General features: G+C 40.0%; 1 protein-coding gene across 4 annotated transcripts in view; it reads left to right on the top strand.

The window, feature by feature from the left end:
- The window catches only part of LOC147722554 (serpin B6-like), a 252,653-nt gene extending 245,621 nt beyond the window's left edge, over positions 1–7,032 (top strand). For all 4 annotated transcript variants that reach the window (XM_086965083.1, XM_086965082.1, XM_086965081.1 and 1 more), the window contains one exon: positions 5,950–7,032. In XM_086965083.1, the coding sequence (XP_086821209.1) occupies positions 5,950–6,357 (408 nt within the window). In that variant the 3' untranslated portion in view covers positions 6,358–7,032. The remainder of the gene's footprint in view (positions 1–5,949) is intronic.
- Positions 7,033–17,505: the final 10,473 nt, after the last annotated feature.

Raw genomic sequence — 17,505 nt, 5'->3', positions numbered from 1 at the left:
TCTCATGCTAAGAATCTTTTGGCTGATGCACTATCTTGTGGTTATAAAGATTCATAACTCAATTAGGATCAACTTGCTTATGATTCTTTCTCATTAAGTAGCTAAAACTGTCCAGTCTTTTTAAACAAAGATGAGATGGCTCAAGAACAAATGGATGCACAGTAATTAAAAGAAAGCAGAGATTCTGCTGGGAAAGCAGAACTATGCTTTGGCTAACAGGGGGTCAGAATGTAGGGATAAATCTGACTAGCTCACAAGTGCCTCACCTGAACTCCTAACCTTCCAAGAGTAGCAGCTGATTTTGGAAAACCTAGAATATGAACTAGTCCCCAAGGGAACTATGGGCACAGATAATCACTTCCGTTTCTCACTCATGCATGTCCATATTAAACAAAAGGAAGGCAACAAGGAAGCTTGCAAAATATTTATTAAAACTATTGTAGTCTATTTTGAGGCAGATGAGTTGTGATAAGTAAACAAATTCAACTAAGCTACGTAACCAGCATTACTAGCAGGCTGTATACAACAAACAACCCAACTATGGCTATTTGTATATCTATCTAGGACTACCCTCCCTATGTGAGCACAGGGATATATTAGTGATCTCTGGGATTAGTAACAGACCCCATACCTGATGTTTGTAGAGAGGTGGTCCGTATCTTAGGTGTAAACTCCATTTACGCAAGGCTGCTGCTTCCATTCCAGGACCTGTGTCTCTGCTGGATTTCTCCTCTCTGCCTCCAATGGGGACAAGACACCGTTTATATGAGAAGAACTACTGTGTTGGAAAAATGCAGCTGTGATCCCGTGGCATGCCTAAAAATGAAAGGAGATGTTGCTTACCGGGCATAAGAAAACAGTACACCGTGTTGTTCGACCTTGAGCGAAATGTTCCGACTGAATCCAAAGAAGATTCACTGAATAACAAATATTATGTATACTTTATTTCTAAAATAACATTGTGTCACAAAAACAAATGTATTGTATGTGGTTGGGCAAATCAGTGGCAAACTAAAACAGCTAAAATCAAAGACTAACTAAAGACCAAAAGTGGACTCAAAAAGGAAATCACTACAATGTCATCCTGATAATTAGAACAGGCATCTCTTAAAGAGCCAAAGGGACAGTATTGTTACAAAGATAATGGCCAAGAACATCCTGTGTTCTTTGTCTCGTGTTTTGCCAGAGAGTGACTGGAATTACTTTCTGCTTGTAAGATAACTTTTAGATATGGCAATGGCTTATAATGAATGGGCACTTTAGAACTGTTTTTAATTAAAATCAGTCATTAGAGTTTACAGTATATATGACATCTTCAGTGCTGGAATAGTCTTCATGGTAGATGGACGCTTTTTTTGCACAGTGTGACATTACTATTGCAAGTATTTCTGATGCTAGGAATCTTTTGGCTGATTCACTATCTTGTGGCTATCCAGAGTCATAACTCAGTTATGATCAGTGCTTATGATTTTCTCATCAAACAGCTAAATGTGTCCTTTCTTTCTTAAACAAAATGAGATGGTTCAAGAACAAATTGAGGCAAAATAATTAAAAGACCTTCATGGTAGGAATCTTTTAGTTTGTTGAAATGAGTTGTATTTCAATCAACTAGCCATTTATCCAACAAAAGAAATTCTGCAAGATGTGATTAAAATATGTTGTCATTCTGCTATTTCTCACATTTAGAAGTGCCTTGGACTACTTTGTATTGTACTACCTTTCTGGAGGCCAGCTGTTTCTTCTAGTGTTCAATAATACGTTCTTACCTGCCCAATGTCGGCCCATTATACATCCTCACATTCCAAGATGTTTACTAGCTTTACTAATGGCCCCTGAACATTGGATTGATTTCTGCAATGGACCTTTTTCCTTCAGGAAGATTTCAGATAATATTGGCTACAATAGACACCTTTTCAAGAAGGCCAGTTTTTATTTTGTACCTATGTTACCTACAGCAAATGTAATGGCTCAATGTTTTTGAATTGACCTATTTCATCGTCATGAATTACCTCATATAATTATTTTTGGTAGAGAAACTCCAGATCTTTCAAATTTTTGGAAGGCTCTGTGCAAAGTATTAACCAATTAAACAAGCTCTTTCCTCTGGTTATCATTCCCAGTCTAACGGGCAACCAGAGCAAACCAATTAAAGGTTGGACAGTTTCTGCAATGCTATTGTAATGCAACTCAGGATATTTGGGTTTTCTGATTACCAGTTGCCAGATTTTCTTACAACAATGGGACTACCAGAGCTATCAAAGTTTTACCTTTTTTTCTATATGTAAGGTTTTCATCCAAGAGTTTTTCCTTATTCTCTTTGCATTGACCCTTTAGTTCCTGTGGCTACGGATCATTTGAATAAGTTACTGAAACATTGACAATTGGTTTCTGAATGTTTATGCTGTTTTAAAGTTGAGGTGATGGAATACGCTGAGAAATCAACAACAAACTGTTCTTTTGTTCCTGGAATTAAAGTTTAACTATCATCTTTTTTTCTTCTTCACTGGCCACAAAATGTTTGTCCATTTTTCATTCTCCATCAGATTAATCCTCTGGCATTTTGCTTGAAGTTACCATGTGCTAGAAACTTGCCTTGAGTGACGAGAGTGCAGTGGAAGACAGTCCACTCATAGCACAACCAAGAAACAGATTGTAGTACTCCATGTTTAGCATGTGGCTGGGTGCCCTTCCAGATTAGACCAGACCATTGTTTCTGCCGATAGTCACTGTGCGGGATGCTGTGAATCTTGTAAGGACCTGCGTTTGGCATGAGCTGTGGCAAGACTTCAGAGTTCGGTATTTGACTTAAGATGTCAAACTTGGTCTTTGTTGTCTCTTGTTGATGTGTGTATAGAAGAAAGGTGCATACAAGGTCTTAGAAATGCTATTTCCAAGATGCTGTCTATTTGGGATTCCTGAGTGAGCATCGCAATAGAGAGGAAATTGTGTCTTTTCTTGTGATGTCAGTTCTGTTTGATTCATATATAAATGAGGTTATGCCAAGTTGAATATGCACCACCACACGTGTTCTGTTGTTTTCTGTCGCTATGCATCTTTTACTGGATTTTGTGGCTTAGATCGTTAGTCTGCCTGATGTCAGTGAGAAATATGTGTGACTTGTTTATCTACTTCTGAATTAAAAATCCTATTTAAACAAGAGCTACTAGATTGCCACAGATTTTTTGCCTTGTGGATTATCCTCATAACTGGGATCTTCCTACAGAGAGACAATGCACCTTTCACATGTCTCCATAAGATGGTCCTGGTGTGGTATGGCACCATGACTACTAGGAGTAGTCGTACAGTCCTTAAACTTGGAGAGTTTACATTATAAGATATCTCCATACCTTGTAGACTTTTCAAATAGTTATTGCTGTCCTAATGAAGGCATATATTTTTTAAACTCATGCATCCTTGGTTTATAAAAACCTTGACAAATAGTCAATGAGGCCACAGAAATAAAACTTATGATTCATATTCAAATAAGTCTCAATTAAAAGCATAAAAGAAAATAAATGATCATCTATACACAAATAGTTCAATAATACCAATTGTCAAATTTCAATTTATCCTTTTCAGTCCCAATTTCATTCATAATATATTGGAGTGTAAATTGCATAATACTATAACAAATGTTTGTCATTCATAAAATAATAACCACGATTTACACTACCTAACCCTGCCACATTACCCTAGTTTAGTATGACGTCCTGACCATTTTAGGAGGGATTGTACCTACTGTGAGTTTCAGGGCTAAACAGTTATTGCATCCATTATAAATACTCTCCTCTCCTCGCCATTACCCGAGTAGTTTAGATAGTTTTGTATTGGAATGATAAAACACATAGTAAATCCCTACTTCTTTACCAAGTTTTTTCCTGCAAGTAATACTGGTTAGCCATGTAGAAAATATAGGAATTCTGTGGACAAGTTACAAAGACATTTTGAAGTGCGTAAAAAGTATGCCAGTAGTTTTCTTCTACTTACTCTTCTTATATGTCTTCATGAATTGGCCCTAAAAACATCTAACACTGGAATTAAATCCGAATACTCCTGGAATATTCATATACAATTCGTACAAATAAACAGGAAGGTGTCCCCTTTGTTGCATATTTACCATTTTAGTGGCGAGTGACCAAGTCAGACAGAGCCGGACTGGGAACGTAAACAGGCCCTGGCAATGTTAGTCGAACTGGTCGCGGGGGTAGGCATCAATATGAAAAACACTGCACTGCTTTTGTTACAGGGGGAGGTATTGCAGCTATGCATGCAAACCTCCCCTGGTAACAAAAGTAGCCCTTCAGGGATCCAAAACTGCACCCAACCTGGCGGCCCACCGGGGAAACACCCGGTGCCCACCATGGCCAGTTTGACCCTGAAGGCAGTAGGAAATATCTAAAGGAGTACACCTGTAGTTCTACCTCCCATACTCCTATTTGTTTTTGTCAGTAAGCCTTCCAGTATTTAAGCTTTCATTTGAATGCATTTTTTAAATCCGAAAATACCAGTAAACATATTGTGTTCATGGTATCAGTTCAATCCAGATCCGATACAAAATTGTCTGCAGTGTAGTTCTTGGTAGGTGATGACAAAAAGGAGTTTCACTCATGTAGTCGGTAAATCCACAAATGAGTCTGAGCATATGTGTACATCTTTTAAATTCTAAGTATGTCTTGAAGTACATCCTGATTAAACTTAAAATTATGAACTGATCTATGCATTACCTGGATCAAAGATAGATCAAAGAATGCTGGAACTCGAGAACTATTACTGTGCCTAAATGGAGCAGAAACAGAAATTGTATTCCGGTTTACTATCCGCATTAAAATCTTACTTATTTGATCCACCTGTTATGCCAGAACCCTCCGCAGCAATGAAAAGTCTACAACCATAAAGTTACTGAAATCATCTTTAGTAGGAAATAATCATGTCCTGAAGTACCACCCCACTTATGTACCATGTATTTGCACTGTGCTGTTCACAACCACCTTATTTAACATTCTACTTAATCATAGTATGTTGTTGGAAAATATAATTATATACAAATTGCTGAATGACATTTGCTTTGCTGTTTGACTTTGTTATAACCAAGTGGATACTAGTTGTTGGAATGGCAGCAAGCACAATCTATAAGGAAAACCATAAAAGTCCTATAGTATTACTGAAAATCTGTACCCAGTTGCTGAAATGATTTGCTCTTTGGAATCCCTTTTTTTTTAAAATTAATTGTACCCAGACATATGTCATTTAATACTTTCCTAACCTACTCTGTTTGATTTTTCTCTACAGTTCACTACACACTTATAGAACATTATTTTGTCTACCCGTTCATATACAGTGCTTCGTTACTACGTGGTTGGATTTGCTCTGTGTACCAAATATACATGTACACACATTTTCTCCTAAAAATGTGGAATCCTTTGTCTCGTACTTTTTATTTGGTTCAGATTAATTTTTATGGCCAAAACCATAACTTTGTTACAAACAAGAGGGAAAAGGAAATAAAATGCTGACCTTGTTTTGGAACTCTTATATTTCCTTAAGGAAGACATTGTCCTTGTGTTTTTCTAGGGTGAAGAACACATAACCACATGTGTTTATGGCATGTTCCGGTTGCAATCGATATCCTGTGTTTAATTGTGTCCTTACAAATTTATATTTCTTGCTATTACCTTTATGGAATCACTTTTATTTTAATCTAGTATAAATCAATGAAGGAGCTTTAGGCTAGTTTTTCTGATTTAAGGTAACTGAGGGAATTTTGTGATTGTGCAGCACAACTAGGTTGCACAATGAGAGGAATGGCATTGGGTCTGGTCCCTGAAATTATTGAAAACTTTGGTGCCTGTATATTTAGAAAAGTTATGAAGTTTTAAAGACCTTTAAACTGCCTTTGACAAACTAATGTATTTGTTTGTATTGAAAAACCATTCTTGTCTCCCTTTTCAGCTTGAAAGAGAACTTACATATGAAAAATTTGCAGACTGGACAAACCCAGAAATGATGGATACAAATGAGGTTGAGCTATTTTTACCCCGGTTTAAACTGGAAGAGAATTATGATTTGAAACCATTCCTCGTCAGCCTGGGAATGCTGGATGCATTTGATGTAGTAAAATCTGACTTCTCTGGAATGTCAGATAGCAATGATCTGGTGCTGTCAAAGGTGGTTCACAAGGCATTCGTTGATGTCAATGAGGAAGGCACAGAAGCGGCTGCTGCCACCGCAGCAGTCATGATGTTGCGCTGTGCAATGATCAGAGTTCCAAGGTTCATGGCAGACCATCCTTTCCTGTTTTTTATCAGGCACAACAAGACACGCAACATCCTTTTCTGTGGCCGATTCTGCTCTCCATAAATGGAAAAATACCATAAAATGACCCTCTGCACCTCCTCAAAATATGTTTCGTTCCTAACTGATATGTGGATGTTGTCTTGGACTCCCAGAAGTAAACCTTAATTTCACAGTAGTTTGTAATAATGTGATTGGTTTCACATCCATTTTACATAGAAAATTGAAAATGTTGCAAACGTTCATAAATCTAACTATTTCCATTGCCTTTAAGGTGAACCTTTTAACCGCTATGGTCAGAATGCAGAACACACTTCATTTTGTTCTTCATTGTTAAATGAGGAAAAATATTTCCTGTATGACACTTGTCATTTTTTAGGTATGTTACACAAAAACATGATCATGATGGCATGTCAACGTTCTTATAAAAGCAATGCCGGAGTTGTATAAATTCAGCATTTCCATGCATGGTAATGTTGCATAGTATGCCTTTCTGGAGAAAACCCAATATATTGTAGACTGCTAGACTTGTGGATTGAAAAAACAAAGTTCCAAGAATTAACTTTGTTGATTTAGTGATCGCATTTGAACTGCACTCAGTAAGCCTCCAATGCAATAACCATATTTCAATTTTACAGAGAGGACTATAGTTTCAATATAAAGTGTCCTTATAAAACAAATGGCTGCCTTGCTTGTCCTCTTTCTCCATACAATCTAAATAAAGATCTTATGCAAAATTAATATTTGCGTTATGGTAATATGTTTGTTATACTCGTGTTTTTTATTTAGCAAAACATTATAATGCTCTGAACATTTTACATTTGCTGATCCAGTTAACTATTAAATTATGTTCATTAAAAATCCAAATAACTGTTACCTTTTCATTAGTCACGAACTGATTTGTCTTCATAAGAGGAAAAAAGAAGTTGGTAGGAAAACACTAGACAGATTACTGCAGTCCACCCAGGACACCGGCACACCGGCGTGCTGGAGGTTTACTGATCTAGAGTTTTGAGGTCTGGTTCATCTAAACGTTGCTCCTTTATATGAACAAAAGCAAAAAATACTCCACTGCAGGCTCGGTAACACCCACAAGCACACATTTGGAAAAAAGCCTCTACATAGAAGATTAGGAAGTGAGTAGAAGGCAACATTGACCTACAGCACCTTTGTGGTAGAGAGGCTGGCAAAGCAATGAAAGCGCCCCTTCAACCAAGCCTCCTGAGTTTTCCCGAACTACTAAAGTACTTGAAAGCCCTTAAAAAGGAACGGATAGTCTTCCATCAGACTCCTGTCAGAATTCAGTATAGTGGCTCGTGAGGACATTGGTATTTGTCCAAGCCATCACCTTTTATAAGTCCAGGACAATTAGTCTTGTTAAAAGCATGTCTAGGGTTAGAGCATAAGGGGTGCGCTCTAAGCATTCCAGAATATGAGCTGCTGGAACAGAATAGTCCAATGACCATACTTCTTCAACATGAAATATATGGCATTTATTTTAGTACTGCGAATTGCTAAACTCTCACTCAAAGCAAATATTAACCATGTGCAGGCACCCTGCATGGATCTTCCAACCAGTCCAGTGTGCACAGCACCTAGCGTCTGCCTTTCTTTTGCTTGACTCACTATGTTCTGCTTTGTGCCCATTCATTTTCAATACCAAAACCAGGAAAAGCCTCTGCACATACATGGGTACACACTTATTGATTAATTTAAGATGGTATTCTTGTTCAGCATAGCAGGAGCTTATCTAAATCTCGCAGCAGTCAACAGCAGTCTTGTTTCTCCTGCCAGTCCACTGAGCTTTTTGCTTGCCTGATTTGCTGGCCCTTGACGTTCTGTTTGACATTCGTATATACAACATAACTCTTCTCCCCCTCCAGAGGGATGCCTTCAAGGGGGTGCACTGATAGTTCACCACCTTTTTGTGTTCACTCAGTGTACTTCCTGAGATCCTGTTTGCCACACACCTGTGCCAATGAGGAACAACCCTCTGAAGATAGCGCAAGATAGTACTGGCAATACCAGTGCCATTATGTTACTGAAGGGTGCACACAAGCATTTGCAACCCCTTCTGTAATACCACACAGCGTGTGGGCACTGTCTGTAATACCGCACCTGGTCTACTTGCAAAGAAGCAGTATCATTAGCATGTGCTCAATGGAGTTCAACTAAGTTAATGGAAAATCGGCATTTAGTCTTTATTTCATATGCGTGCCTTATGATTCTACTGCATTAATTGTTTACACATTTTTTTATGTTGAACAATAATTTGAGTTTAGAACTAAAGTATTTTTTCTTATTTGTTTCTATGTGAATAGTTAGCACTTACTGTGTACTCAAAACATTAATGTTAAAGATTCAATATAAACATGATTACGGTTTGTCTTTTTGTGACATTGTATAGTTGTTGTTGACAATATTTCTATTTAAGAAGTGTGTTATCCAGTGTACACACACACACCTTTTTGATACCAACACCTGTTTTTATGAACCCATATAAAAACATATTTGGTGATAAACGTTATAAAATAAGGAATCCTTGTTTTCGAGTGATGCATAATTCTGGTATCTCGACCTAATATCAATTTCAGTACTTCCAGAAGCAAGCACCTTAGATCCTTCCTGAGATTTAGAGAAGGGAAACACAAGAACCCTCGACAGGAAATCCTTGAATGAATGAGTCTCTTGAAATGAATGACTCTTGTGTATCCGATTGTGTGTTACCAATTAAAGTCTTACAAGACAACTGTTAACAAGCACAAGTTTCCAAATATTCAGCTACACTGGTTTTGAAGCTAATATTTTGTGATTGATCTATTTCCCCATATGACTTTCTCCATTGGAATGCACAGAAACCATACCCAGCTGAAGTATCTAACCGGAAAATGTCAGGAAGGCAGTCAAGCCATATCTTGTAACACAAGCATTTACAAGCTAGTCACTGTTTTATTGTGTCAGCATATAAACATAGAGGTGTGACCATACATCATTGTTATAGACAGTTTTTTTCCTGACATTTTTCAATTCTCCTGAGCAGCTGCACTTGGAAGCTGTGTCTGAGCTGCCTAGACACTTTACAAATTACAATACAGCATAAAAGGACAGTATTTGTTTTTAAAATGTGAGCTTAATCTTGTAGATGTTAAAACTCCCACCAAAGAGATGACTTATGCTACCAAATGACCAAAGTATTCATGGACTACTTTTGTGTCTCATCTGGGAAGCAGCAGCGGCACCATAATATCCTTCTTCATTGAAAGTGGGTAGAGCTTGGTGTTGCGAAAGCTCAGATATCGGGATGGTGGCAACAAAGATCACTGTGCCTCATCCAATGTAGTAACCAAGGTTACGCTGTTGTCCGGCCTGGCGCTGCTGGTTCCTGTGATGGTCCATGGCCTCTGTCCAACCTAAGTCACAGTTCCTGCTGCCACATGAAAGCGCAGCAAGGCAAAGAGCGGCACACTAATTCAGTTTCATTGATTTGTTTGTGCTCAAGAGAACGTGTTCAGCTTCACAGAATCTTTTCTCAAAGTAAATGAAAAGTGCTCTATTTCCCATTGATATTCTCGTCATGGTTCATGAACAGCAAAGACATACTAGCAAAACTGTCTTAGTGCTGAATGATGTGTCATTTAAAGAGCAACTTTTTCAGAAAATTCCGTAGCATATCAAAATAATTAGCAACATAATTGCAATGCTATTCAATTAATCTTATGTCAGCACTAATAACTGGTACTGGCTGCTTCTCAGGAACACTGTCTCGTGCTTAGCCATAAGTAAACCACACAGACATTTTAATTTTAGCACAAAAGTTTAACTGTGAGCACTCATTGGGGTGAATACAAGATCAAAAGTGGGAACTACTAACATTGAAACCGAGAAGCCCTTCATATCCAATTGTTCTGTTTTGTGCATTTTCTGAAAGATTTGCTACATTGATTATTTGGTATTCATAAGCAGAGATTAATATTGAATGGTACTGAATTATCAAATACCTTCATTGGAGTGCTGTTACCACAATGGCATACTGATAAGAAGTCTCGGGTATATGTGAGTCCCCATCAACAGGGCTTATAAACAGTGACAAATGCGGAAACAAAACAAGAGTACAAATATTACATCAGCGGTGCTTGGCATGTCAATTGTATGCATACAAGCAAATCCAGACATCAATAAAGACGTGTAACTGACTGATGCATTAGGGTGGCCAGATGTCTAGGATTTAGCAAAGGGTGGCCCAGCACTCAAGCATGTAAATTATGTATGGATGGAGCTTACTTATTATCCACAATTACAATAAAATAAATAAACAATGTCAAGATCTTCCCAAAAAAATACGGATAGATTTTGATCGTAGGTGAGTAAATTCTTTAATTTTTTTTTCAAATTCTTAAAATTCAAGATCGCCAACGTGTTTTATCCTCATGCGGACTTCTTCAGGGCTAGTACGTAGATACAGGGATGTCTTGAATTTTGTGCATACAGATAGGTATACTCCAGGTTGGTGATACGGCAAGACTCATGCCATTCCATTAATCTAGCATTTATGTTATTCTCAATTGTCATAGTGGGGTTGGAGTTCAATTTGGCATAACAGTCAGTCTGGCCTAATTGGCGATCAATTTCTCTCTTCTCTGCTAATGTTTGGATGGTGTAAACATTTCTTATTGTTGACATGACTGTCTTCCAGGCGGTACAAATCGTGAGTAACCCTGGATGCAAATTCATCAATCACAGACTTATTGCCACTTGGGGGAATGAATTTGGAGGTGCTCCGCAACCCACTATCAACCCTCACTTCCTATGCTACGTTTAGATTAAGTGCATATTTAACTAAATCTCCGAAAGAACTCTTCATCATGCAAGGTAGCAATCAAGTGCAACACATTAATGTCAGATATTGTAAATTCAGAGTCACATGGTACAGTAATAGTTGGATGACAGATGTATGTTCAGAAAAAATGTTTTTTTTTAATTTTACTTGCGTACAAACTTAAATAAGTCCAGATGTACATTTTCAAAAACTGTTTTTTCTGTCAGACAAAAATTTAGTCCTTTAAAAAGGACCAGTGTCTCTTGTTTTCTCAAAGTTCTAGAGGACAAATTCACTGTATTAGTCATAGACTCATCACCTATGCTGTCCACATGGTGGTGCACAATCTCATCTACTTCATATCCTGCCTGCCTGTGTGTTTTTTGCCACCCCTCCTTGTTCTTCACTAAAGGTTTTCTTTTTGTTTCCCAAACGGTACCGTTGTACCTCCCGTAAAACGGAGGGTGGGTGGTATTTGTCATGTCTGTACTAGGGCCTTTACCCGGGTCACTTTCTATAGACGAAATGGAGGTACTGCTAGAAGATATGCTGAGGGGCCCTCGTTTCACTCGAGGGAACAGATGTAGATTTGCCAATGATATCATCATATTTCCTAGCGAAAGTAAAGATGCGTCCCCTTTAATAATAATTTTGATCTCTTTGTATCTTTTGCTGTTTCTTGCTTTTAAGATGGACTTGATAATTGGCTAGTTCTTTCTTAAGAATGACTGAGTTTTTTTTGTATAGCATCTGACAGATTCGTGTCAATGATTTCTTTTTCTAACATCATTACGTCTTCTCTGATCTTTTTTACTTTACATTCAGAGTTTCGTACCAAAATATCCATCATCCTATATGATCACACATGTAACCCTTCTTCCCACTGTTTCAGAAGACGTTTCAGATTTGCCTGGATATCTGTGGCTTTTTAATGATTGTCCTGGCGTTCCTACCCTTATTACAAAATAGATAAATGTCCCAGTTTTGAGAGTTGATCGGGTGAGCATGCACATTTATCACTGTGCTCTGAAGGCTCACATTCACACCAGCCCTCTCATGACACCAGGGAAGAGTTTTGTTTAAAAGTGTGTCCTACTGTGCTTCCTGACTTAATTCAGGCAGCACAGTATGATTTAATGAGGGGTGAATCAACCCCTTCAGAGCCATCACCTTAGGCCAGAATCACAAAGCACCCCTTGCAACACACCCCAGGTTGGCAGAGGAAGGCTTTAATTTTCATGCTACAGAGGTGTGTGTTTCTGCAGCATGAAAATAAATACTTCCTTGGCAATATATCTATCGGCATATCCACTGACATAGAAATAGGAATAAATGTGGACTCTGCACTGACCAGTACCATTAAGTCCTATTCCTATGTCAATGGCTTTCCCGTTCTTTTCCCCTGAAGATGTAGTCACTGTATGCAGCACAGATTGTTGACAATCATTGGCGCAACACGTCAAATTAGCATTACTCCGCAAGTAATTTTATAGCAGCTCTAGGGATTACAATAACATACCAACTAGAGAGATCCCAGGCACTAGAAAGCTGTGCACTCGATTTGGCAGTACGCGCTGTCTGCAGTGATAGTTGGCGTTAGTTGGACAGGGTATAACTTATTCTGCTTCTGTACCATGCAGAACGATTATCACATGTTTTTTTTATATAAACCGCACGAGTTATGACAGTGAGGGAATTGAATGATACATATTTACACAACCACTACTAGTGCATGCTGTCTTAAAATATATACAGTACGATCTCCTGTCCATCTGCCAAATTACATCTATCTGGGCAAATACAACATGAATAAGGTCGATAGCTGGTAATCATTTACTGGTTACTGGAACAACACATGGCCGAGTAATGCCAATAGCTTGCCAGCCATATTCAGTAAACCCAACTTGGAGGTGGGTAAGAGTGATATTTATGCAGCTATGACTTTGGTTGATTAACACCTCTTTTGTAATTGTTTGAGAGTATCAATTTCTCATTGTGGTACTCAGAATTGTTGTCAGCCAGGCCACCATGTTTGGCTCCATCCTTACCAGGGTAAACTGCCCGGCATAACCAGTACCATTCTGGCTATGTTTGAAGGTGAAGATGGCATGCTAATTGTTGATGTGGTAAAGCTTTTGATTATTTGTATCTTAAAAGGGGCCTCTTATCAGTTCCCATTGCTGAATTTCTGTATTTGTTTGCTTTGGAGTGAAACTTTTGTTTTTTTTCCATTAACTTCCCCTGGATGCATGCATTTACGATACTTCTACTTAAGCCTTATTCACCTTTAAGTTAAGATCTCTTCCCACTGAAAATGCAGACAGCTTCTAACAGTATGCTGGAATACTTGCTTTTTTATCACTTAGGGCCCGATTACGATCTCGCGGGGAAAGCCCTCTGTACGACTCTGATCCGGAGGGCTTTCTGAGCGAAATGTGCTCCGGGAGTCCGACCGAGCGAGTACAATGCAGCCACATGCTTACGGACTCTGTTCGCTCGGAGCCTGTGTACAGATGCGTACACAGGCTCCCATAGCAGTAAAGGGGTGGGTGGGGAAAAGCGTACATCCTGTGGTGGGCACACTGTGCATGCCTAAATCGGGTGATCCACAGGCACACCTTTGTGACAGATTCGGAGGGCCCCGGGTCAAGGGGCTTGCTACGGCCCCCCCAAAGTACGATTCCGACAGCCGTTTCATTTTGCTGAGACCGAGGTGAAGTAGCTGTCCGAATCGTGCATCGTACTCGCCCGGTCGGAATCGGCTCCATTGCGTGGCACGATTCGGCTACGAACAAGTCGTACAGACAGGTTTGGGTCCCAAAAACGATTTGGTTGACGCGTACGCAATCTTCGCATCATACTTGGTCGTTCGGACCTGTGTACGATTCAGTCAGAAACAAGGGCTACGAATCCGATCCGGGATAGCCAAATCCGATTTGGAGGCCTTCTGAACAACATCGTAATCAGGCCCTTAGTTGTGTAAAGCAGATGCTTTAACCTTAGGACATTTGTAGCATTTCCTGTTCATGCCTCAGTACTTTTCTATGCACTTAATATATGCATTATCAGAATGATTTTTTCAACTTTATCTGTTTGGTCATTATGATCAAATTCTAAATGTTGTAATAAACATTGCACGTTAAAAATAAAGTTATTATACAAGAGCATTACTATATTTTATTACTAAACAGGCAGCCACAAGTGCAGTTACCTTACAGACAACAGGATCATGATTTGAATGGTGCAGCAGCACCGGGCCCATCATTTGTCAGAACAAGGGACCTGATTTGAATAGTGCAGCAGGTGCAGTGGCACTGGGAACAAAAGCTCCAGGAACCCCACTAAACACCTAATATTGCTAAATTTCATTCCTCCACAGGCAACCACAAGTACAGTTACCTTTCGGGCCAAAATGTCGATTTTTTAAAAATGTATTAATGTATTTATTTATACAGGATTTATAATGCGCGTGGCTGCCTCAGTGACGAGGCGTCCCAGCGCAGCCAGAAACCGAGGGGGGGGCGGGGGTACAGCAGCATCCTTGTTGTTAAATTGCAGGGAACAGCCATGTCTTCATGGACTTCCGAAACATCAGCAAATTAGATATGGCTCTGATGTTCACAGGGAGGGAGTTCCAGAGTTTGGCCGCCAAAAAGCCAAACGGGCGCCCCCCCGCCCTTTCCTTACTCGGGGGACACAGACCAACCCGCAATTGGTAGATCTCAAGGCACACCCAGGCACATAGGGCTTCAATAAGCCCGAAAGTCCGATGGGGCTTGGTGCATCAAGATTTTATGTGCAGTTCACAACACCTTAAAGTGAACACGGGCTGTGATAGGCAGCCAGTGCAGCTTTAGGAGCACATGAGCCACCGACTGCGATCTCGGCAGTGCTACTAACATACGTGCTGCCGCATTCTGGACTCTCTGGAGGTGCTTAATCATTGCTCTATTTGCGCCCAGATATAAGGCATTTCCGTAATCAAGCCTTGCCAATATGGATGCTTGCAAGATGGTTTGGTGCACTTCAGATGGAAAAAGACCAAGCAAAGGTCTTAGGCCTCTCAGAAGTCCAAAACAAACCGCAGCAACAGCTCTTGTCTGTTTCTCGAAGGTTAGGCCGGTGTCAAACCAAACGCCTAAGTTCTTTACCATCTTCTTTGGTAACAGAGCAGGTTTAAGATGGTCAGGCCAGCACTGCTCCGATCACTGCTGTTGATCTTTCCCTTAGAGAAGAATCTCCGATTTGCTGGCGTTCAATTGAAGACATTTAGCCTTCATCCAGTCCAAGATAGCCAACAGATCTGTCTTGAAACTTTCCAGGTTTGCACAGCAGTTTTTGGAAAAATCAATCGCCAACTGGGTGTCGTCAGCGTACGACTCCAAGAATAGCCCCCTACCTCTGGCCACCTCCGCCAAAGGTCCCACATAGAGATTGAAAAGAAGTGAACCCGCTACTGTGAGCGGACCCTCCAAACCAAGGAATTAATCGCCCTTGTTGCCAGATTAATCCAGGCACCCCACCGGCTCGACTTGACAAGACCTGGACCCCCCGGCAGTGATTTTCAGACTTGCCACTCAGTACCCGGGCTCATCACTCATGGATGACTGACCCCTCCGCCTAAACCTACCCAGGCGCCATACTGACAGATTTAGAGGAGACCTGAACTACCCGCCAGTGATCTCCTGACTCGTTCCCGAGTACTTGGACCTATCATTCTTGGACGACTGACCCCATCTCTCTGTCAGCGCTCCCAGTTTTCAGCACCCCAATTCAACGCCATCCCTGTCCTGAAGAGGATCCCGAATTATAGAGGATCGAAACGCCGTCGACAACCACAGCGCGATTTCATGGCGCACTATTAATTGGCTCATCATTCTGCCAAATTGAATTTGTTTATTGTATATATTCAATGTAAAAGCCTATGTTTGATTGTATTACTTTGCGCCGACCTCGCTGTCCTTCACCTTCACTTGCGTCGTCACTATCACTTCATCACCTTGTCACCAAGTGCCTTTTTGGGTTGCTCCATGATTGGTTTTCATGTACAGTGCTGCATTTCAACTGTGCTTTTTATGTCCAACATAATTGGTGATTAATAACCTTTCATAAATGTACTGAGACTCCCTGGTATTCTTTCTCTGTAATACATTGTATGCAAAATTGAAATTGTCTTTGACATTGATACCCAGTGGGACATTGTTTTTCCTATATACCCCACAAGCTAAAGCATGAACCTGAGAGTTAAAGGGGGGACTGAGACTTAAAATGATCGTTCAGTCAAAAAGGGAACAAAACCACTCCAAGGCAACGCCCCTGATTCCGATCGTCCAGAGTCGTTCAAGAAGGATTGTATGTGACACCGTATCAAAGGCGGCGCTTAGATCCAATAGAACCAAGGCCGCAGAGTTTCCTGCATCCAGCCGGTTGGTTACGGATAGATTCCGTGACGGCAAGGAGAGCTGATTCGGTACTGTGGCGGGTCGAAACCCATGCTGGGAGGGGTCAAAGATGTTATGAGTGTCCATGTATTTAGATAGAACTGAATTTACATGTGCCTCCACCACTTTTGCCATGAAGGGTAACTGAGATATAGGGCGATAGTTGCCTGGATCGTCCGGATCGAGCAAAGGCTTTTTTAAGAGTGTAGTTGCACCCGGGCCAAATGTTGTCAGAACTCCTCTAAACACATTATATTGCTATATTTGACTACTAAACAAGCAGTCACAAATGCATTTATCTTACAGTTAAAAGGAGCTTGATATGAATGGTGCTTGAGGGGCACGGAGCGGAAAGCTCTGGGGACCCCATCAAACCCATATTATTGCTACATTTTAGTACTAAACAAGACTGTCACAATTGCATTTATTTAGCAACCAATAGGGTCATGATCTGAATGGTGTTGCAGGTGCAGTAACACCAGGACCTAAAGCTCTATACACCCCACTAATTACCCAATATTGCTATATTTTTCTACTAAAGAGGCAGTCACAAGTGCAGTTACCATGCAGACAACAGGGTTTTGATTTGAATGGTGCAGTAGGTGCAGTGGCACCAGGCCCAAAAGTTGTCAGAACTTCTCTAAACACATATTATTGCTATATTTGACTACTAAACAGGCAGTCACAATTGCAGTTATCTTGCAGTTAAAAGAGGCTTGATATCAGTGGCGGCTGGTGACATTTGAAAGTGGTAGGGCGTACAAGTTGTAGATGAGTGTGTTGAGAGAATTTCGAAAATAAGTGGGAAAATAGTGCATTTTAAAGTACATTTGAAGAAGCAAGATGATTTATAAAGCAATTGTGACAATGTAGACTTGGAATATTAAAAATACTCCATATTTACAGAATTGAAATTGCTAAATTACTGATCGCAATGGCAGGTTACAAACATTACAA

Source organism: Lissotriton vulgaris, chromosome 4_1, assembly GCF_964263255.1.
Source record: "Lissotriton vulgaris chromosome 4_1, aLisVul1.2, whole genome shotgun sequence".
Lineage (NCBI taxonomy): Eukaryota > Metazoa > Chordata > Amphibia > Caudata > Salamandridae > Lissotriton > Lissotriton vulgaris.
The sequence above is the reverse complement of the archived record's forward strand: the minus strand, read 5'-3'. Positions and strand labels throughout refer to the sequence as shown.